Source organism: Barbatula barbatula, assembly GCF_947034865.1.
Source record: "Barbatula barbatula genome assembly, chromosome: 19".
Taxonomy (NCBI): Eukaryota; Metazoa; Chordata; class Actinopteri; order Cypriniformes; family Nemacheilidae; genus Barbatula; species Barbatula barbatula.
The window spans coordinates 5,831,520-5,854,191 of NC_136782.1; the positions used below are offsets into that span (position 1 = coordinate 5,831,520).

The 22,672-nt window shown below is 38.5% G+C and overlaps 1 protein-coding gene across 1 annotated transcript; it reads left to right on the forward strand.

Annotated features, from left to right (window-relative positions):
• The first annotated feature begins 574 nt into the window (after positions 1 to 574).
• Positions 575 to 22,464, forward strand: abcg1 (ATP-binding cassette, sub-family G (WHITE), member 1). The gene is made up of 15 exons (XM_079480933.1): positions 575 to 956; positions 1,859 to 2,102; positions 8,699 to 8,816; positions 9,317 to 9,449; positions 10,810 to 10,860; positions 11,722 to 11,867; positions 15,690 to 15,813; positions 15,925 to 16,039; positions 17,178 to 17,320; positions 17,423 to 17,524; positions 17,868 to 18,036; positions 18,226 to 18,326; positions 19,493 to 19,651; positions 19,752 to 19,870; positions 20,707 to 22,464. Exons 1-15 carry the CDS (start codon positions 894 to 896, stop codon positions 20,933 to 20,935), a joined length of 2,016 nt encoding a protein of 671 aa, XP_079337059.1. The 5' UTR covers positions 575 to 893; the 3' UTR covers positions 20,936 to 22,464.
• Positions 22,465 to 22,672: the final 208 nt, after the last annotated feature.

Consider the following 22,672-nt stretch of genomic DNA (forward strand, 5'->3'; position numbering starts at 1 on the left):
ACAAAATGAAAATGGGGGTTGTTCACGCTTCCTACACTGAAATGTGATATTCAACGAGCAGCCACCAGAGGGAGCGTGTTTATTAAACCTGGCGCAAAGCGCAAATGGTTTAGTAAAAAGGGCTCAATTAAACGCATATTGATTTCAGACGTTGAGGTTTGTGAAGTGATTTGATATAGGCATACTCCATGTCAATTTGTACATACAGTGGCTTCAAAGTATAGGCTATTTGGACGCCATTGGATATGACGTCATCCCCTCAAGTTCACCGGGTGCTCACAGGTCTTTACATTAACAATTGAAAACCAGAAAGTGTTCTATTGTTTTGCTTTATTGTGTGTAGCCTAATAAAAAACCCAACAAACGTATTTAAGAATATAAGAAAACGAAACATGGTTGTTTTATAGTAAAGCACAATTTCTGTATTACCAGTTTACATAATAACTATTGGTGAGACCCGAGTTACCAAACAACTATGGGCACTATAATGTATAGAATGGCTATAACGTTAAACCACATGGTTAACACGGTCTAAATCTAGACTATTTGTATTCGCCCATTTATGCAAGAAGCCGCATTCTGCAAACGCAACGACTGTCATCCTGGTGCATGTACAGAGGATGAGCGTTTGCGATCGGACAGTCGAGTCATCAGAACGATCCAGTCCAGTCTTGAGGATTTTTAAGGCTGTGAAATATCATCAGACGCCGCAAAGAACTCATCGGCTGCACGGCACAGTGACGTCACCCTAAACACCGCGCGCAGGTATCGCGCATGTAAACAATATCTAGAAGAGCGTGCGCGAGGAGACGCAGCTCAGGAGCAAACAGATGCTGCATAAGATCCCACCGCACTGGATGAGGTCGGATTGAGTCGCAGCGCATTTGAAAGGAATGGCATGTCTTATGGCAGCCTTTTCATTCAACAATACTACAGTGACCAACTCTATCATAATGGTAAGACTGGATTTTTTTATTGACTTCTACTAAGAAGATTTTTTACATTCTTTAACGTTTGACATTTTAAAAGGGATGTCTTACTATTTAGGCCATATTAACATTTCAATGTTATCTATTTGACTATGGTTGTATAAAAACGTCGTAGGCCTATTAAAAACGTCATAAACAATTTATTCATAAGACCCACAGCTGGATGTTAAAAAAGCTGACGAGTAATGTCTGCATCTAAACTATGGAGTAACCTCACCTATCACCTTTTTCATCGAAATGCCGTGCAAATATTTTAGTCGGCGACTGACGTTTCTATTGCATTTTTCTTTTGTAATACATGAACCATTTCCAATAATATTTCCCTTTGAAATAAATCACATAACGCCTCCATTACGTTTACGTTAACATAGGCTATTTCATAAGTGATAAATACGTGACTAACGCATTGCACTGGTCATCACCTGAGTTTAGAATAATCTTTGTCCGATAGTTACCCCATCTGTCCTCTACAGTGAGAGGGATTAGCCTACATCTTGTTTTATATTTAGCGTGCAATTCCCCGATGAAAGTGGTTATACCCATAGCTATGGTTTACTAAGTTTTACTAACTTGCTTATACATCCCCACATCAAGTGTTGCAACTCATGTTAATTTAAATAAAAGTACATGCATTTACTTTTGCATTGAATTACTGGATTTTATACAGAAAAGAACTATGGACATCAGTGGTACAGTAGCCTATACTTTTTATGTGTTCCTTTATTTTAATGCTAGACATCACAATTTACAATATGAAGTTTACTATATTTTTGTTCGGCACAACTTTAATTTCTGGACCTGTAAAGTTTCTTCAGAACAAACTGTCTTGACTTTTCCGCAACACGCGTCCCCTGTTTTTTATTCTTCAGAACACAAATGGACCTCCTGATCTTATGCTAGACCCTAGAAGTGTGTGCGTGTCCATTCATGAAGTGATATCAAGTCGCGCTGGCAGTCAACAGATGCCATTATTACACGGACACCTGGAAAAAGTGGAAAACAACCTAACAGAAGCCCAGAGATTCTCGTATCTTCCCCGCAGACCAGCAGTCAACATAGATTTCAAAGATCTCTCATATTCGGTTCCAGAGGGCCCATGGTGGAGAAAGAAAGGTAACATGTGACATCCGTGCTTGTCCAGGTCTGTCGTTATTGTCACTTTTTAATTGTCTTCATTATTTCAGGCATGACATATCAGGTTATGTTTCTGTTACGCTCTCCCTGTAGCTCCAAAGTTGGTCATGCTCATTTGCTGTGACCTAGTCTTTCTCAATGAAGAATAAATAGCGTAGGCCCTGAAGGTGCTGACATTTGGACCAATGAACACATTTAAACAGAAGTCTGTCTTTTCCGCATTACCTGTGAAACCAAATGGAATAGTCCTGTTTGGTGATGTTGGCAGAATATGATGGTACCTCTATGTTAAACTTACAGTATGGGTTGATGTGTTGCTGTGTCAGCTAGTTTAGTCAGAAATGTAATGTTTTATACAGAGTTTACACTTCAGTGGACTCATATAAATACCTTACTTATTGTTGTCTCTGCATATGAAAGAAAGTGTGTTAAAATGTGAATAAAATGCAGTTTGAAATGTAGAATCTACACTGAAAAGTCCATGACACAAGGTGACAGTCGTTCCAACGTTCCTGATGAAATATACATTAGTCCTAGTCCCATAGCCAGCTGGCTCACGGTACAGGTCACTTCATTTATTTACTTTGCTTCACTCCTCACAGAAGGCACTCGCTTTTTCTGACCTCTGTTTTCCAGACTGAAAGTATGGAGCAGATGAGAATTCATCTGGTTTGATCCTGATGTGCTGTACAGTTGCAGACAGGGATCAAAGTTTATAGAGCATCAATATCAAATTGAAGCCTCTGGCCTCTACAATTTATATCAATAGGAGATGAGCCAAAATTAGATATAAGCATAAAGTTTATACGCTTTGAAAATGTATTCAATTAATTATATGTAGGAATTAAAAAGCAATGCTAACTTGTATTGTTCAATTGACACTGGCTACTCGATACAGAATATTTACAAACCGTGTAGGCTACTCTGCAAAAAGAATCAGTAAAGAAAAGATACTTTTCTGGCATTTGGGATGCAGCTGGGGTGCCAGAAATAAACTGTAAAATAACGTTTGTTCCCTGTAAAGTTACACATTCCCCATGTTTTTCTTGTAAATTTGCGTCTGTAATTTTACAGTTTCATAATGTAAAACATTAAAAAATCTGTTTTAAATTATAATTATTTTTACAGTGTATACATAATGCAAATTGGTGAAATAGTAAGATAATATTGCGATAACTCCAACCAACAAGCTCTTGCCAACAGAATCATGTATTGAGAAGGCATTGCCTTTTACCAAAAAGCAATAAATATTTGCGATCAACTTCGGCGTGTGCATCTCTCATTGACAGCAATGAAACCGGGCCTTCAGGCTGTCTAACAAATGTTTGTAATCCATACTTAGAGGAAAGAGAGCGAGACAGCATCAAAAGCAGCAGCCTCTCATGCTGGTTACTATAGGTCAATAAACTCCAGTAACCTCTCTGCGTAGCTGGATCACGATGAGACCGTCAGCGGTGCACTTGTGAAGATAAGGCTGCTAATGAGGGATGCTGTGGAGGACACATATGGTGCTGTCACTAGGTTACATGTCAGTTTATTATCATAAATGAGGTGGTTCACTTCAGGAATGGTATCATTTTCCATCGGTTAAGAGAAAAATGCCAGACTGTCAACTTATTCATTAAAATATGCTCTTCTAGGAATCGCAGATAAAGAACAGTATCTTTTTTGATCTGGAAACTAATGCAGGGGCGTCAAACTACAATCCTGAAGGGTCATTTGAGGTCCAATCTTTCAGCACAACTGTCACTTTACTTAATCATGCTGAAGAACTATTTTTGCTTATTTTTTTATAAAATTATTTTCATTTTTAAACACACTATAAAGACACATGCCTAAATTTGTAATAACATTTCTTTCACTGTCTTTCCTTACAAGGACAATATAGAAAGACAAATGCATATTTTTATTTATTTCATATTTTGTTGTAATATATAATATTATAATTCATTATTTTATCATTTAAAACAAAAAATTGCACAACATCAATATTCTTAAAATCCATTTTATTTTTTCGGGCCTATAGCCTAATGCATTATTTGCAAATAGATTTTTTATTAAATATTAATAACATATAAAGTTTGTTATTTAATGCAATCTGTACAGCTGATTAATCTGGTTTCAGGTCACATCTGTTTTAGATGTTGATATTACACTGTTTCCATCTGTCAAGGTCATATGACCAGAATCTTGCACACTGCACGCTTAAGCACTTGCAACAGCATCTTTGCATTGAGCTTTTACAATCACAGAACCTTGCATCTCAAACTCCAAAGTGTAGCTGTGCACCACCTGATGTGGATCCCTTGGATGACATAAACCTTTTTGGATTATTTGTGGTTCTCGAGTGTTCCCTGCACAAACCGTTACAGTTGTTTTATTTAACATAATATTGTAAATAATAAAACAAATGAAATGTATGGGACCCCTTACCTAACAATGAGTTGCACAACCTTCAGAGGCAATCACTGCAAGCTAACGTTTTCTGAGCTCTCAATGAGACTTCTGCACCTGTTAACAGGTAGTTTGACCCACTCTTCCTGAGCAAACTGCTCCAGCAGTCTCAGGTTTGATGGGTGCCTTCTATGGAAAGAGATGAAACTTGCAGTCTGTAGATGTTCGATAGGATTTAGATCAGGACTCATAGAAGGCCACTTCCAATGTTGTGTTCTTATCCATTCTTGGGTGATTTTAGCTGTGTGTTTTGGGTCATTATCCTGTTGGAGGACCAATGACCTGTTACTGAGAGAGCTTTCTGACACTGGGAAGTACGTTTTGCTCCAGAATGCCTTAATAGTCTTGCTCTAGTTTTGACTCATCTATCCAGAGGACATTCTCCCAGGAGCATTGTGGCTTGTCAATTAGAATTTTGGCAAATTCCAGTCTGGCTTTTTTATGTTTTTCTTTCAAAAGTTTCCTCCTGGGTCTTCTTCCACGGAGCCCACTTTTGCTCAAAAAAGCGATGGAGGGTGCGATCAGAAACTGATGTACCTTCACATTGGAGTTCAGCTTGTATCTGTTTGGCAGTTATCCTTGGTTATTTTTCTACCAGTCGCAATATCCCTCTGTTCAATCTGGGGTTCATTTTCCTTGATGGCTACCTTGTTGGCTACTATTCCAGTGACCTTAAACTTCATAATAATATTTGTAACTGTTGTCACAGAAACACCAAGCTGCTTGGAGATGGCCTTTTAACCTTTACCTTTACCATGCTTGTCTATTATTTTCTTTCTGAGCTTCTCAGACAACTCTATCCTTTGCTTTCTCTGGTCCATGTGCAGTGTTGGGCACACAATGATACCAAACAGCACAGTGACTACAATGACTCATTACAAGATTGGATACATGTATGATACTAATTAAAGAAACGAATTAGTTTGAAATATCACTATAATCCAATTCTGTATTATCTTTTCCAAAAATTCTGCTGAGTGCTTTTTTTGGTATTGAGTGCAGAAAATGTATTAATTGAAATAATTTTTTTTAATTTCTTTCTTTGTTTATTTTGAGCACTTTTGCATTGTACTGTTCATATGTAGGTTGACGCTTCATTCATTGGTAAAGCAACTTTCAGTCATGAAAGGCCTAAAATAATGTTTTACAAGGATTGTGTGAGTCTAGCTTTAAATAGCATTTGAAAGCTATTGCAGAATCTGGCACGGCCTTGGTTAACCTCAAGCGTGGGTAAAAATGTCACAGAAACTAATGACTTGGTCAAGCCTAGGGACTACTGAAGCGTGCAAAAGACCAAACTGGTTGCTCCTTCTTTTTACCTCAGTTGATCTTTCATGTTTGAGGAATATTCTCTAGATATCAAGGAATGCCTCATCTGAGGTTTCTTAACAACGCTAGCCTGATCTCAGAGGAATCCATAACTATTATGAGCTGGCTAATTTGAATGAATGTGTACAGTGTGAATCGTACCAAAGTAGAATTAGTACCAAGTTAGTAGAAACACGCAATACTGAAGTCCCACCCTAAACCTAAGGAACGAGATCATGTTATTCATTTACATTTACATTTATTCATTTGGCAGACACTTTTATCCAAAGCGACTTACAAGTAGGTTGTTATTTTTTTTACAGTAGCACATTACTGCAGAGCAATCAGGGGTAAGGTGCCTTGCTCAAGGGCACTTCAGTCATGACCTGCTGGTACTGAGATTTGAACCAGCAACCTTCTGATCACAAGCCCAATGCTCTAACCCCCAGGCCACAACTTTGTTTATTTTTTTTGTTGACGCCCAGCACATCAGGTGGACTAAACAGAAACTTAACATAAAAATAATTTTATATTGTAACTTTCCTCTTTAGAAACCATGTGTACCAGTTTGTGGGGTTACTATAGTGCACGCATGTCGAAGGAGAAGCGTTGTACTAAAACAGGACAGTGAAGGTCGGAGGTACTTGTGTATTGCTCCCGTGGATTCCAACAAAAATGGCTGCCACTGCAATCAACTGGATTAGCATCTCATCCGCTAGATAAATAATAGGTTACACTCGGTCATCGAAAAAGGTGAGTAACCTTAGCAAACCAAAGTTACGCCTGCTAATCGAGAAGTTGTGTTCAGCTGTATTCTGTTCGCGCTAATCTCAACACATACTTTAGCTGAGCCTATGCGCTGGCGCAGTACCGTCAGTGGTAGCGTCAGCCCTCGTGTGCAGCCCTCCTCGTGTAAAGACAGATGAGTGTAAAGACCTGCCACCTTACCTGCGTGACTGGTTGACCAACAAGTGTAAAGACTTGCGACTCTACCAAGCATAGACTTCTTTCACTCTCCCCGCCAAACTACAAGAGGAGGAGGCACAGGTTTGCTTATCAACAATAGTTGGAAATATGTCCCACTATCTTCATAATGCAACAACTATTCTTTTGAATACCATGCTGTTAATATCACTTCTCCTACTCGGCTCAGTGTTGTTGTAGTTTACCGCCCCCCCAGGTCCTCTTCACAACTTCATTAAAGAGTTAGATGTGCTGATCTCATCATTCCCTGAGGATAGAAGCCCACTTGTTATCTTTGGGGACTTCAACATCCACCTAGCGAAACCCTATGCTTTTGACTTCCACTCCCTCACCATCTTTTTGACCTTGCTACAGCCGGAACTCACAGATCTGGAAACCAGATGTTGTTTGTTCGCTGCATTTGGGTGATGAATGTTATATAAACAGTGGACAAAATGAGGGATTTGGAGATCGTTTGAAACTGATAGATGGAGCGGCAGTCCCAGAGCTAAAAGATGCCGGACATGAACTGCATGCAGTAAGTGAGTTTACTTCCTCTAGATAGTCAAGTTCGATTGTCTTCTCGGTGCTCAGCCAGGGCCAGCGAGGAGCCCCGGCGAGCCAGATCTACATCTCGTTTCACCCAGACGATACCACTGTAGCAGCACACATTACAGCCTGCCTAGATGACATCTCAGCTTTGAAGAAAGTGCATCACCTCCAGCTGAACCCTGCCAACACAGAACTACCCGTTTTTCCGGCACACCCCAAGGTGCGACACGATCTCACCATCCAACTTGGCAATACCATAATCACTCTTTCCAAAACAGCCAGGAACCTCAGAGTCATATTAGATGAACAGTTGTCCTTCAATGACCACATTGCAAAGACAACGAGATGATGCCGATATGCCTTATTCAACAGCATACTTTCAGGACCCTCCTTCACTCATACACCCAATCAAGAACCCTTCAGTGATCCAGCGGCTTCTTGTATTGCCTTCTAAATTGTATTGTAAAATCACTTCTCCGCTCATTCTCCTTTACAACTCCTTACTGGTGGAACATTCTTGCTGACTCAGTCCGGTCAATCACATCTCTCAAACCTTTCAAAATCTACTTAAAACCCATCACTTCTGTGAACACTTGACAGACAAATGAGAAAAAACGTAACCCTCTCTCTTTCTCTCAACAGGTAGTGGTCTGGCTTTTGTTGAAACTATTAACTTTGTATAAAGTCAAGCACCTATTGAATTATTGCTCCTGTATGACATATTGCTTATTGCTCCCTGAAACTCTCTGTAAGTCGCTTTGGATAAAAGTGTCTGCTAAATGTAAATGTGTTCTGTGAAAGAAAGACCATTTAGAAAATACAAGTTTGGAATGAGTAAATAAAGAACAAATTTAAATTTTGGGGTAAACTATTCCTTTAAGTGTCAAAATCTTTTATTTGACACTTAGAGGAACCGCTGTATATTAGTTTAGAGACCAACGGGTTGTTTAGTTGTTTCAAATGTTTTATTCAACAAAATAGCTGCTGTATGTGTGCGGCATATTGGTGGCTATCGAGAAACAAAGAGTCGGGGAGGAGTGAGAACAAAGGTATGCACACCTACAAACAGGTGCAGTCACCTGGAAAATGTCAGAAACCCAACTATGAACAAACAAATGGTCCTTTTCACCTCCAATTACAAGGTGGTCATTATGTGAGCAGAGGGATTTCAATAGAAGTTTGGCAAGTACAATTTATTATGTTGAGAGGGATAGTTCAGGTCGTTCATTGTTCTCATTGTCAGAAATGTGGGAGGTTTCTCACAAGGCCTTTTTTCTCTCTCTTTAACTCTGTGTCAGGTTGCAAGACCCTTCTGAAAGGGATCTCTGGGAATTTCCCCAGCGGTGCTTTGGTGGCCATTATGGGACCCTCAGGGGCCGGAAAGTCTACACTAATGAACATCCTAGCAGGATATAGGTTAGTATGACCATATTGAGTGCGTGATCCACACATGATCATGTGGATGTCCCCTATACTGAATGAATAAACAGGTTGTAGTTTGCAAAGTATTTCATATTTCTTAACGGGATACTTCACCCAAAAATTAAACTTCTGTCATCATTTACTTCATTAAGAAGAATTTAGGACAGCAAACAGTTCTGGGACACTTTTGACCACCATTGTGTTTTTGTACTTTATACTGTGGCTATGGGAGTCAATGGGGGCGAAATCTGTTCATCAGAACAAACAATTTTATACAGATTTGGAAGAACTCAAAGGTGAGTAAATGATGACAGAATAAAAATCTTTGGGTGAATTATCCCTCTAATGTTTACCAGTAGTTGCATGGGTCTCGAAGGTAGTTCAGATATCATAGATCCATGATTTTTTTATCAATGATTTTTATTCAAAACGACCTAATTTGTTTTTAAACTTTACACAACGAAAGACATCTGAGGCTGTGTTTCATCACACAGGGAAACAGGCATGAAGGGAGAGATCCTCATTAATGGACAGCCCAGAGATCTCCGGTCTTTCCGAAAAGTGTCCTGTTACATAATGCAGGATGACATGTTACTGCCACACCTCACCGTACAGGAAGCAATGATGGTACGTGACTGCTGAAATTATATCATTGATCAATTACATAAACGGCTGGTGTTAATGCATGTAATGCTCATGAATGCTTATTTTATACTAGTACTGAAATATGCTGTGGTTATTGAGGTGTGACAAACTGAAAAGTGTGTAGTATGTAACGTGTCAAGTTGAAGTACAGTTCACCCAAAAACGCAGAACATAAAAGAAGATATTTTGAAGAATATTGTTAATTGGCACCCATTCACTTCTATTGTTTTCGTGTCCATACAATAGAAGTGAATGGGTGCCAGTGCTGTTCGGTTAACTTTCTTCAAACTATCTTCTTTGTGTTCTGTGATACTGTCATATTTTCATAGAACATACCTACTGTAAAAAATATTTTCATAACTGTATAATATTTTCTCAATATTTGTATTGTGTATTTATTCTAACTGTATATCCTGCACTTGCTAACTGCACTTCTGGTTAGACCTAAACTACATTTCCATACACTGTACTTGTTTATGTGTAATGACAATAAAGTTGAATCTTATCTAATCTAATCTAATCTAATCTAAAAATGACAAGCGGATGAGTAAATGATGCCAGAATCTTCATTTTTGGGTGGTTTATCACTTTAAATGAACACTTTTAATCATATTTAAATTGATAGATTATGGTGACAATTCTGTCATCATCCCTCTTGTCATTTAAAACCTGTATGACTATTTTTTCCTGTAGAACGCAAAAGAAGATATTTTGAAGGATGTTGGGAACCGATACGGTGGTACCCATTGACTTAAATTGGTTTTGTGACTACACAATAGAAGTGAACCACCACTGTACCGCCACTGTTTCCGGTTACCAGCATTTCTATTATTATTATTAATTATTTATCATTTAAATTATGGACTTCATTAAAAAAAGTTCACTGTAAAAACTGTACATTTGTGAAATCATACTTATTAATGTACTTATTTGAAATTATTTTCACAGATGAAATGAGGTAAAAATGTCAAATTACAGATATAGACTACAGATTTATGTGTCAGTTGTAAAATGACACAATGAACAATATTATCATTTTACGTTTTTCCTGTCGCACCAGCGGGGAATATTACTGTTTTTTTATTTAATTGTGTTTGTTAAATGTACTTAACTCTCTAAACGGTCTAAAGTTATATAGCAAATAACAGGCACATTACATTATGTAAAATGTGTCTTAAACAGACAGAAATAAAACTGAGATGTGTAATCAGCTCTCAGAGTTCAGTAGAACAATTAAGTGTCATGTAATTGCAGTTGTTGTGTTGTTGGGTTCAGGTAAATCTCTCTGTTTGCTTCAGTTGTGCCCTTCTAATGCTCATCACGCTCTAAATCTCCTCCTCAGGTATCAGCTAATCTCAAACTCCAGGAAAAGGATGAAGGCAGACGTGAAATGGTAAGTGAGAGGCGTGAGAAGCTTCCCACCCAGTTATGTGTGCAGCCTGATCTTTAGCACATTTGTGCTTACAAACAGTAGTTCATGCCACAAACATTATGCCACAACGATTATTTATATGCAACTACGTAACATGCTTTGTGAAACTCGATTTACATTATGCATTTGACTAAAGCTGTGCTCTCAGAAACACAGGGCTTTGTTCTTGTGTTATTTGACGATTTTTCTACATTATATGTTTACAAGATATGTTTCAAAGAGATTTTCTGATGCTTGGCTGAAAATAATGTTGTTTGCATCCTTCAGCGATTGACCGCGATTAATCATATCCAGAATAAAAGTTTGTCTTTACATTATAATCTATGTGTGTACGGTGCATATTTATTTCGTATTTGTAAACGCATAAACACGCACGCACGCACGCACTTATATATATAAATATTTAGGAAAAATGTGCATGTATTTATCTATATGTATATAAAGTTGAAATGATATATAAATATTTTTTTAACTTATTGTCTTAAATACTGTATTTACATGTATGTGTATGTGAAGAGTTTGGTACCCAAATTAGATAATCATGTTTTTATTATGTGAGTTATTATGGCTCAAAACAAACCAATGATTGATTTTGTTGATTTTGATTTATCAGTTTGATTGATATTAATTATAAAACACAATAAAAAACATGATTTTTGAGTTATCTCATTTTGGAACCAAACTCTTCATGTGTTTATAAATACAAAATAAATATGCACAATGCACAGACATTTAAACACAAACTTTTATTCTGGATGCAATTGATTTCGATTTATCATTGAACAGCCCTATGCATGTAATGTATGTTATGCTTCTGTTTAGGTGAGAGAAATCCTGACGGCACTCGGCTTGTTAGAATGTGCCAAGACCCGTACATCTAACCTATCTGGGGGCCAAAGGAAAAGACTCGCCATTGCACTGGAGCTTGTCAACAACCCACCCGTCATGTTTTTTGATGAGCCCACAAGGTGAGCCTCCTGCATATGTACACGTGTTATGAAAGGAAGGACCATATTAATTCGACCCCTCTGAGCGCCACAGTACGATGATGTGAGCCAAAAATATATAGTGTGAAAAGAGCAAAAAACAAAAGCAGACGTGTGATTTCTCTGTTATGTCTGTGTAATGTCTGGACGTGATTTAATTGCATATTCACTTATAAGCTTTTCCCCGTTGGGGTTTGATTTGACAGTTGTGACCTGGGGCCTCATTTATAACCGTTGCGTACGCACAAAAAAGGCACTGAAACAGGCGTACGCCACTTCGCACACGCATAAATTGGGATTTATAAAAACAAACTTGACGGGAATATTTGCGTACCTGCACGCAAACTGTGACCCATGCGTACAAACATTTTGGAGACGGAGCAGTTTTGGCGACAACCGATGGTGAGCTGAGGGACTGACGGTAGATTAATGAAATTAAACACATTGAACTTGAAAAGTTGCGCATATAGACCCATCAATATAACCATAAACATACAAATCACTTTCAAACATCATTATGCGTCCATAATAAAACATGCATGTCCACAAAACCAATTTATATAAATAAATGGTAATAATTTATCAAATAAAAGTGCATCAATTTAATTTATTTTACTTTCATTTGCTAATGATCTAAGGGTGGGCGTATGGGTTTACCACTCATTTTCTGATTGGTATGACAGGTGTAAAGGCTTGAATGTGATCGCTGCAAACATAAATGCTACGGTGAAACCCCTGCATCTACGGACTATGCCAATGGCAGACTCTGGAGGGAAAGGGTGTTTAGAGACCGCGAAGATTTCCTAGCCCACGATGATGACTGAATTGGGGCCAACATTACAAAGGCAAACTAGACGAAACCGCACCATCCCGGTACCATCCCAAGACGTGTCAGTTTTAGAATTTTTGGCAACCGGGAGTTACCAGCGGGAGTTAGCCGATAGGCAAGTTAACAATATGATGATACAATTTTTTTCCTGAGCAAAGCTTGATGTGGAAACTTATAATTTTGTTAATTTGACATAGGTCTGGGATTTCACAGCTGTCACTGAGCTCCTTAATGCCTGCTGTTTTGAAAGGGATTATTAAAATGACATATCGATACATAAAGTTTCCTTACACTATTGGGGAACAGGCCAATATCAAAAGGCAATTTGCAGCAATGTCCGGATTCCCAAATGTAATCGGCGCAATTGACTGCGCTCATATTGCTATAAGGGCTCCACATGAGAACGAGTACATTTATGTGTATCGAAAACATGTGCATTCCATAAATGTGCAAGTTGTTTGTCAGGCCAACATGATTTTTACAAACGTTGTGGCACGATGGCCTGGTTCAACACATGACTCGTTTATTGTAGTGCACAGCAGTGTAGGGAATAGACTTGAGGCAGGTGCTGTGCGCGATGGGTGGCTTCTTGGTAAGTGAAAATTAAATAATGGTCTGTTTTCTAACAGTTCAAGCCTAACGTAAAATTAATCTGTTATACTGGTAGGTGACAGTGGTTACCCCTGAGACGTTGGCTCCTCACCCCATTTCCAAACCCTCAGAGTGCCGAGCAAATGCGTTACAATGATGCCCATGCTCGTGCGCGCTCTGTAGTTGAGAGAGCCATTGGCCACCTCAAGTGTAGATGGCGTTGCCTTGATGTTTCGGGTGGTAGACTTTTATATCAACCAAAAAAAAGTCTGCCAGATCATCATGGCATGCGCCATTCTACACAACATGGACACAGAGGAATGGTGTCGCTCTCCCCCCTGACCTCCCTTACCTCCAGCATGAGGAGCCTGACACACACCCCCCTCCACAACATGAACGGCATCAGCAGGGAGCAAGGATCCGCGAGGAAATAATGCAGCATTTTTGAAGGAACAACACAAAGGTTCATTTTTTAACAAGGTCTTAATGTAGACACAATGTCGCCCAAAACAACCCCGTATTTCTTTATCTGCTATAACCGTAATTGCGTCAATAGTGTCCCTCTGTGTCTGAAGGACAGCCTCCGTTAACACCCGGCCACTTCCAAGCGTGCCATGGGGTCTGGACACGCTCCTGCTGGGGACCTCCGAGTCCGGACACTCCATCGTTGCTGCAGACTCAGCGCTGGGAGTCTCCTCGCCACCCTGTGCTCCCATATCCTCTGGAAAAACAATACCACAATTACTTATTGTGCTATATTTTATTTAATTGTGCTAATGCAATAAAATTATTTACCCGTTTCCACCATGTCTGTGTCTCCCTCCATGTCAGGCAGAATACCGCACACACTGGTTTCTCCAATTATAGAAGCCAGCCGGGTCTCCAAGGGGGACAGATCGGACGTCCCAGGACCCCCACCAGTCCCAGACACACTCTGTCGTTGACTGGCGAGCCTTTTTTTGCCCCCACTTTTAAGTCGGACCACTTCTTTTTTATTTCGGGAACCGTCTGAACCAACTGCATTTACAGCTGCAGTCACATGCTGCCATTCCACACTTTTTTTTGTTTGTGACGCCAATACTATGGCTACCAAACAAAATAAATTTCCTTTCCTCCACCTCAGTCACAAGAACCTCTATTTCTGTGTCTGTGAAATTACTCTTTTCCCCCTTAGTTTCCAATGCTGCTATTATCACGCATACAGAACCTCTTGCTCATTAAGATGCACGGCCATTCATGAGGTGATTTGCATGGGCTATATATGGTTGAAAAGGGGCGGGTTAAGGGCGGGATGTCGATTTTTTTTCACGTGCGCAAATTATCAGGTAGATTGTGATTTATAAATGGAAAATTGCGTGCAGGTGTGCGTGCACACGGTTTTATAAGTCTCAATTTTTGTTTGCGTACGCCATTTTTGGCTTTCGGGTGCATATACACTTTTAGTAAGGATCCTACGCACAGTTTTATAAATGAGACCTCAGGTCTATGTAGACTCAATTAAGCTTTTCATCTGAGGTTTTGTCTTCCACTGGGATTTCGCTCCAAGAACAAAAACGGTTCCCTGAGTCTTTGGAAAAGGAAATACTAAATTTGTTTTGACGTAAAACAGTATTGCAGAAATCGCATTTACATAATTGCTATGTTTAGCCAAGAAAAAAATGAATATCCTGTAAGAAAACGGTATTGTAGTTTACATAACAGCAATGCCATTATCATGATCATTCATAAACAGCCAGAACACACAAAATATATTTTGCAGAATGTTGGTAACCAAACAATGCTGAACACTATTAACTTCCCTTGTATGGGCACAAAACCACTGAGACGTTTCTCAAAATATCTTCTTTTGTGCTCCACACCAAAAAGAGTCACAAAGGTTTTCAATGATATGAGGGTGAATAAATGATTTTTATGTTTGGTTGAATTTTTCCTTTAAGATCTTCAATGTTGTCTGTCAAATGTGATATTACGGCTTTAGCTAGATCCAGTCTCATCTCTGACTTTAACCTTGTCTGGTCCAATGCTTAAGCAGAACTATAGTGGTTTTAAAAGCAATATAATGCTATTTACACTGAGTTTAAACTAGTGTAAACTGCCAACTAGGGCTATAAGAACTCACTGTTAATAGACACTCGGCTAAAAATATATATTATATCACATTCATTTATTTATTTTTCTTACAATTTTTGAGGGTATTAAGGGTGAACTGGATAGGAACTTGAAGCAGGCCAGATTTAAACCTGTGCTCTCATGGGAACAGCTGTGATGTATCAGGAACACCTGCGATACTGTTGCACCACGGCTCTGACAAAGTAAATATTTTTATTCGTTATTGTCTGCTGATTCTGTAATTTTCCTTTTTATTTTGCAATGTTGCCCTGAAGTGGCTTGGATAGCTCATCCTGCTATCAAGTGGTCTCTCTTATGAAAGCTCTCGCTCAAGGGGGTCGGACGGTCGTATGCACAATTCACCAGCCCAGCGCCAAAGTGTTTGAACTCTTTGATAAGGTGAACGTTATATAATATTACATTTGTGTCCAACCTCTTTATTTTGTAAAGACGTATTTACAGTTTAAAATGCTGTCTCATGTCTAACAGCTCGCTCTTGGTGTTTTCTAGCTTTATGTCCTCAGCCAGGGTCAGTGTATCTACCGGGGAAGAGTATCAAACCTCATTCCGTATCTAAGAGAACAGGGACTCAACTGCCCCACTTATCACAACCCTGCAGATTTCAGTAAGAAAACATCACTCTCTGTACACAGCGTCCAAATATAACACTGGCAAAGTGCCATATGTAAATGAAAATGTGTCTGTGAGTAAATAAAACTGGCCAGATGATCAGTAACTTTATAACAGCAAAATGTGTCATTTTATGGTAAAACAAATGGCAGTAAACACGGTGGCACTTTTTACATCAACATTTACTTGACATGCAATTGTGTTGAGAATTATATGTTCTCCAACCAATGAAAGACAGGGCATTTGTTTTGGAAATCTAATCAATTCAGTTTAGTGCCTCTAGTAGTATAGAAATGCAAATAAAAGTATATGTTAAATTATATGATGCCAAGGCATCCTTCCCGTTGGCTACTGTCCTGGAGGACAGTGTCCTGGCCACCACCACACTGGGGGACTCAGCACCTCCCACCTCAAGTTCCGATGTTTCTGACCCTCCTATGGCAAGCGGGGGAGGAGGGTTCATGGGAAACGTTTGGCATGGCACCAGGGGCCTCCCAAGGACTCTTTCTGTCCTGCCTATCCCTCACCTCCCTGGACCAAGAAAAGAATCCCAGTCCCTCCTTGGTCTCCTCCCCCAGTCCCATCCACGCCTATTTTCTCCAAGTCCGGGCCCCTGATTCCCCCTTCTCCCCTCCCATCTATGCAATTTTTGTTACGTCCCAGTCAAGTCTCATTTCGTCTGTTCCCTTGAGGAACTCCAGGTTGTCGTTCCTTAAGGGGGGGTTCTGTCATGATTCACCTTCCCTATTTAATCTTCCCTTGTTAGTGTTCCCTTTGTAGTCATTGTCCCCTGCCAGTTCATCACACGTACTACTGCTCATTTGAGTACCCTACCGTCTTGTCTTGGGTTATCCCCTTGTCTGGAGTACCTTGCTCCTATTTCAACATGCCCCGTCTTGTGTGTAGACTTATTATTTATATTTCTTGGACTTTGTTTGTTTTGCCCGCTCGCAAGAAGTTTTTAGTTTAAAGTCTTGTTTTGTATATCATGTTTCTATTTTATTAATAAAAGTATTTGGTTTAATCCTTTCCCTGCCTGCACTTGGGTTCTGTCCACTACCCTGACAATTACTTTCAGATCCTGTCAGACAAACAAAAACTTTATTTTCGTACTATTGTATTATTTTCTCCAGTCATGGAGGTGGCCTCTGGTGAGTATGGTGACCAGACGGCTCGGCTAGTGAAGGCTGTGCAAGAGCAAAAGTGTGAGAAAGACCACCAACTGAACGGTAATGGGGTCTATAACCCTTTCCTGTGGAACAGACCGTCTGATGAGGTATGTTATATGAAGCCTTTATCTTACATATGTATTCTGTTATTAAATTGTAACATTGCACTTACAGTCATTGTACTGTAATATTGTTTTTGCTTTCTTTAGGACTCCACGTCATCTGAGGGTTGCCATAGTTTTTCTGCCAGCTGCCTGACGCAGTTCTGCATCCTATTCAAGAGAACCTTTCTAAGCATCATGAGGGATTCGGTAAGCAGCGTTGCCACCTAGAGGACAACATTCAGCACGGCTTTATGCTCCATACTGTTTTTAGCTTTTTCCTTTTTAAAAATACTAGCAAGGTCTGACATTTTAATATAGTCCAAAATAAAAAAATAAAAAACAATATCCGCAACATTACGTATAAAATATTTTTCTCTTTTTACAAGATATATATATATATATATATATATATATATATATATATATATATATATACTGTATATGGTGTACTCTATACATATGCACATGTAATATTTGTATATTATAAAATGCATATCTTAAAGTCAGGAATTAAAACAAAAGGTAGTGATTTGGGGATGGTCTGTTTTAGGTGTTGACCCACTTGCGCATCATCTCTCATCTTGGGATTGGAATACTGATTGGTCTTTTGTACCTGGGAATTGGAAACGAGGCCAAGAAAGTTCTTAGCAACTCTGGCTTTCTGTTCTTCTCCATGTTGTTCCTCATGTTTGCAGCTTTGATGCCCACAGTTCTCACATGTAAGTGTGACGTGTTTTCATTTATAATGTTCCATTTGTATTTTATTCTTTATGCAAAAAAATACTTTGTAGCACATTGCTTGGTAAGCTATTTTAGTACCATGGTATCTCTAGAAAACAGAACTACTGAAATTTACATCTAATAACTTGCTACAATGCATGCTTTTCTTCACTCTTTTGCTACTGTAGTTCCCCTTGAGATGGGCGTCTTTTTAAGAGAACACCTGAATTACTGGTACAGCCTGAAGGCGTATTACTTAGCCAAAACAATGGCGGATGTCCCATTTCAGGTAACAGGACTCTTTATGCGAAAAATGAGGGTTCCTGCTGCGCCGTTATGTTTGCTTGTTATTACAACTCATGAACAATTTGAAAGCACAATAGAGGACAATAGCACAGCACATGCAGACACTGCCATCTAGTAAACAATATCTATGATAATATTCCAGATCTATTAATAGTATTGAGATATTTTCATTATTCTGCCACGTCTTGTCAGGTTTTTCTAGTCTTGGGGCAGGATCACGACAGAACCACGTGTTTTGCTGGTCATGACATAATGTGCTTTTCTCTCCGGTTTGCTCTATGTCCCCGCCCTCTTGTTGCCTTGTTAATGATCTTGTTATGGTTTCATGCCCCTCATCTGTTCCCTGCTTGATTTAGTTCCTTATTTAATGCCCTTGTATTCTCTGTCCTGTGCACGTTTGTTTTGTATTACTTGCCTGTGTTTATGCCTTTGTATATTGTGCCTGTTCCTCGATTGGTGTCAAAGTCCAGTCTAGTCCAGTCAGTGTTAGTCTTTAAGTCAAGTGTCAGTTTATTCCGTCTATGTTCCTGTTTAGCCTGTAATAATTTTTTCTGTCGTTCCTATTTTACCCGCTCGTGGGTCTTGTTTTGTGTTTGTTAAATAAATAATAGTTTCTCCCACACCCTGTAACACTCCCGTCCGTTTCCCTACCTGTTTTTCCCTATGGACTTCATTTCTCACGATCCCGCACCTGTTCGTCATCCGTAATCACCTCGTTTCCCGCACCTGTCAGCCATCATTGCCATCACCAAAGACTTTTTATACTCTGTGTTTCTGTTAGTCCCGGGTCGTTTATTGAATGTCTGAATGTCTTGTCTTGCGTTACGTTACGTGTACCTGTCTGTTTGATTTATTAAAAGTCAGCCGTTTTTTGTACTCCTGGATCCACGTCTGTCTCGTCCGGCACGTGAGCCGTGACACACCCACTGCCCGCGTTTGGGTTCTGTCCTTCCCCGGTCGTGACAGAAATACTAACTTAGTTAGATACAGTGGGGTACAAACCCAGGGATTTTTTCAACCTGGAAAAAACCTAAATACATTTTAACTATTCACTGAATGAATTGATATTTCAAATACTCGATGAAGCAAATATTTCATGTTGTTAGGGGTTAAACGGCTAAACTGAATGGTCTTTGGTTTCTTATACAGGTTGTGTTCCCTGTGGCTTACTGCAGCATTGTGTACTGGATGACGTCTCAGCCATCAGACGCTGTTCGCTTCATTCTTTTCCTGGCTTTAGGGACACTCACTTCACTTGTGGCACAGTCACTCGGACTGCTGATAGGGGCAGCATCTACATCATTACAAGTAAATACCTGTGCATTTGTCTTTCTGCAAAATACATGTTGTAAATTGTACATTTTGGGTGAATTGTTGCAAATGTCCATTTTTATTGTTTCATTGCCAGGTAGCTACCTTTGTTGGTCCAGTCACTGCAATTCCCGTGCTACTCTTTTCAGGCTTCTTTGTCAGTTTTGACACCATTCCAAAATACCTCCAGTGGATCTCATACATTTCTTACGTCAGGTACGGAATCCAGGGTGTTAGGAAAAGATCAAATATAACTGTGAAATGTGCCCTATTCGATTTTAGGTGTCCATAGAAACATAAGCATTCCTACTATTGCTTATACTTAATGACGAAGTGAAAACAACATTTTACACATTTTATTTATCTTATGTACGATAAAACAGGACATGTTCTTTTAAAGAAAAAAAGTTAGTTTTTAGCCACATTTAGTAAATGTATATTTAGGAAATATATCCAAGACTATACAGCATTTTTTCTTACGTTTCAGTTAAATATTTAGTTCATTTACTTTTAAATGGCTTTTATTTTTAGATATAGTTCATTTTAGCTATTTTGGTATATGCATTTGTCCTTTTAAAAAATATATATTTATTTTTTATGTTGCTGTAAACGATTAGTTTTCATTTAATTAAATGTTTTGTTTATTATTATAATTTTAGTGCTTTAAACTTATTTCATTTTATTTTTAAGGAACCATTTACATTTTTCATTTAGTTTAAGCTTTTCCAATCATGTTAGGTCCATTTTTTATTTGATTTCAATGGACAGAAACGTTTTTCAAAGTTTCAGTTTTAGTAAACTAAAATAAATTTGGTTCACAGGCAGCACTTATAATCAACAATACAATAAATGTATAATAATATAACACTTTATAATGACATCATTCAGTGATATTACTTTTGATTGGATAACGGCACCATCATCAAAAAGCTTAAGCAGTTTGTTGTAATGGATCCTGTGGTCTATTTGGGCATGAGCTTGTTTGTCAAATACCTAGGAGCAAACAGCATTTAAAAAAATTATATATATATATGATGTTTTATGACTTTCAGATATGGTTTTGAAGGAGTTATTTTGTCAATTTACGGGCTTGACCGTGAAGACCTGCACTGTGACCAAGATGAGACGTGCCACTTTCAGAAATCAGATGCTATTCTGAAGGAGCTGGGTGTTGAAGATGCAAAGCTCTACCTGGACTTTATCGTGCTGGGCATCTTCTTTGTGTTACTTCGTCTCATTGCCTACTTTGTCCTTCGATACAAGATCAGTGCTGAGAGGTAGGCCAGTGAAGGCACCGATGGACTGTCAAAACTTTCATGCCCATAGAGGACTAGAGGCAGAGAGAGCCAAAGCAGAGGGGGTGTGTTCCATTATAAACATCAACAGCTGTTTGTGCAGGCCTTGGGTTGAACTTGAAGTACCAGTGCGTAGATACCTGATGATTGCAAAGAACAGTTTTGGGACTCAACCGAACATCTGTACGCAGTGTCAAGGAAAACTCAAAGCGTGTAATGGGTCACAATTAAAGGGCAGTTTTATATACGTAGCACTGAACCCTGTGCTAGTTTGTGAGATCATACTGGAGAGCTGGAATCTTTTCTCTTGCTGAGTATATAGACACAGAGTGTTAGTTTTGTTCCTGCTCTGTACAATATTTTATCATAAGACAATAATTTATTGCTTGTCTATGGCATTCCTTATGCTGCTGGCAATGGCCTTATAGTATGAGCTGGTCTCCAAGAAATATCTAATGCATACTTCAACATATGTATGCATATGTTGAGGAATTCAAACTACAAATGGATTACTTATGCCTGTCTTTCCACAATAAGTACAATATTTTACATACATATTTTTGTATGTTGATATTTATCAAACCTAGGTAAGGTTATGATCATATAATCTATTTTTTGTTTTTGGTACTTGTCTGATCATGGCACTTTGTCATCAAAGGAAAGCTGGAAAAAAATATGAGATGAGATCAAATTTGAAATAAAACTGAATTTCTACTGTATTCAATATTTTAACGTAAATGCTGGAATTTCCTGAATTATACATAGCGTATCAGAAAAGATCTCACAGACACTGATCCTTTTACAGTATATGGCACACTTGCAGTTTGACATCCTAATCACATTAAATTGACTGCTAAGCTTTTTCCTCATCTGTGCAGTTTTCACGCTTTCTGGTTATAGGGTCTTTTTGGATGTAATTGCAAAGTCAATGGAAACGTGAAAATTTGACAAAAATAAAGCAGACAAGGTTAATGATTTATTTTTACTATCTGTTTTGTTTAAAAGTCAAGGTGTGTATATTTACCTCCAAGCTGGGTCCCCAGAGCATTATTTGATAAATGATGCAGGCATAATGTGAAAAAATAATAAATAAAGTGTTATGACTATGACTACTGTATTCAAGTCTGCTATATGGATGTATATAGCTATAGTATATGAATATTGATGTAAAAATGGATGCAATCTGTGAAGAATGTTGAAAATATATTTTACTTCTATTGGATGACTAATTCTACTTAGAATTCACAGCTTATTATTTTTTTTACTATTGCAAGTTAAATTAATTATTTTTTCATATTTAAATCTGCTGTTTAACTCTTGCACTTACAGCATAAAATGTATAATAAAAATGATAAAGATTGTGTCTCATAGACATTCAATGTCTTTGGGGTTCTTTTTTAGAAGTAAGTCTATCTTAAGGATGGTGTAGTTACAATATCTTTAACAGCAATCAATCGGATGTAACAATAAACATTGGATACAGTCTAATAATAAAGATGTAATGTTTTCAAACTTCTTGTTTTGGTGTGTGTGATGCACATCCAACTTTCAACAGATGTGCAGCTGGATTTTGCACCACACAGTAAGGATGCCAAGGGCAAATATGTAAGTTTCACTTATATTGCCCCCTTGTTGACAGTTATTTTAAATCTAGATAGTTAAGCATACTAAACTCTTTAAACTTCCATTGATACTAAAATACCACTGTAACACAGTTCAATAA

Bases quoted from the DNA above. Each gene is read 5' to 3' on its own strand.
- abcg1 (XM_079480933.1), top strand. From the start codon at position 894: ATGGCATGTCTTATGGCAGCCTTTTCATTCAACAATACTACAGTGACC. The intron at 10,861-11,721 runs GTAAGTGAGAGG...GCTTCTGTTTAG, and splicing joins ATGAAGGCAGACGTGAAATG to GTGAGAGAAATCCTGACGGC. The intron at 18,327-19,492 runs GTAACAGGACTC...TTTCTTATACAG, and splicing joins TGGCGGATGTCCCATTTCAG to GTTGTGTTCCCTGTGGCTTA.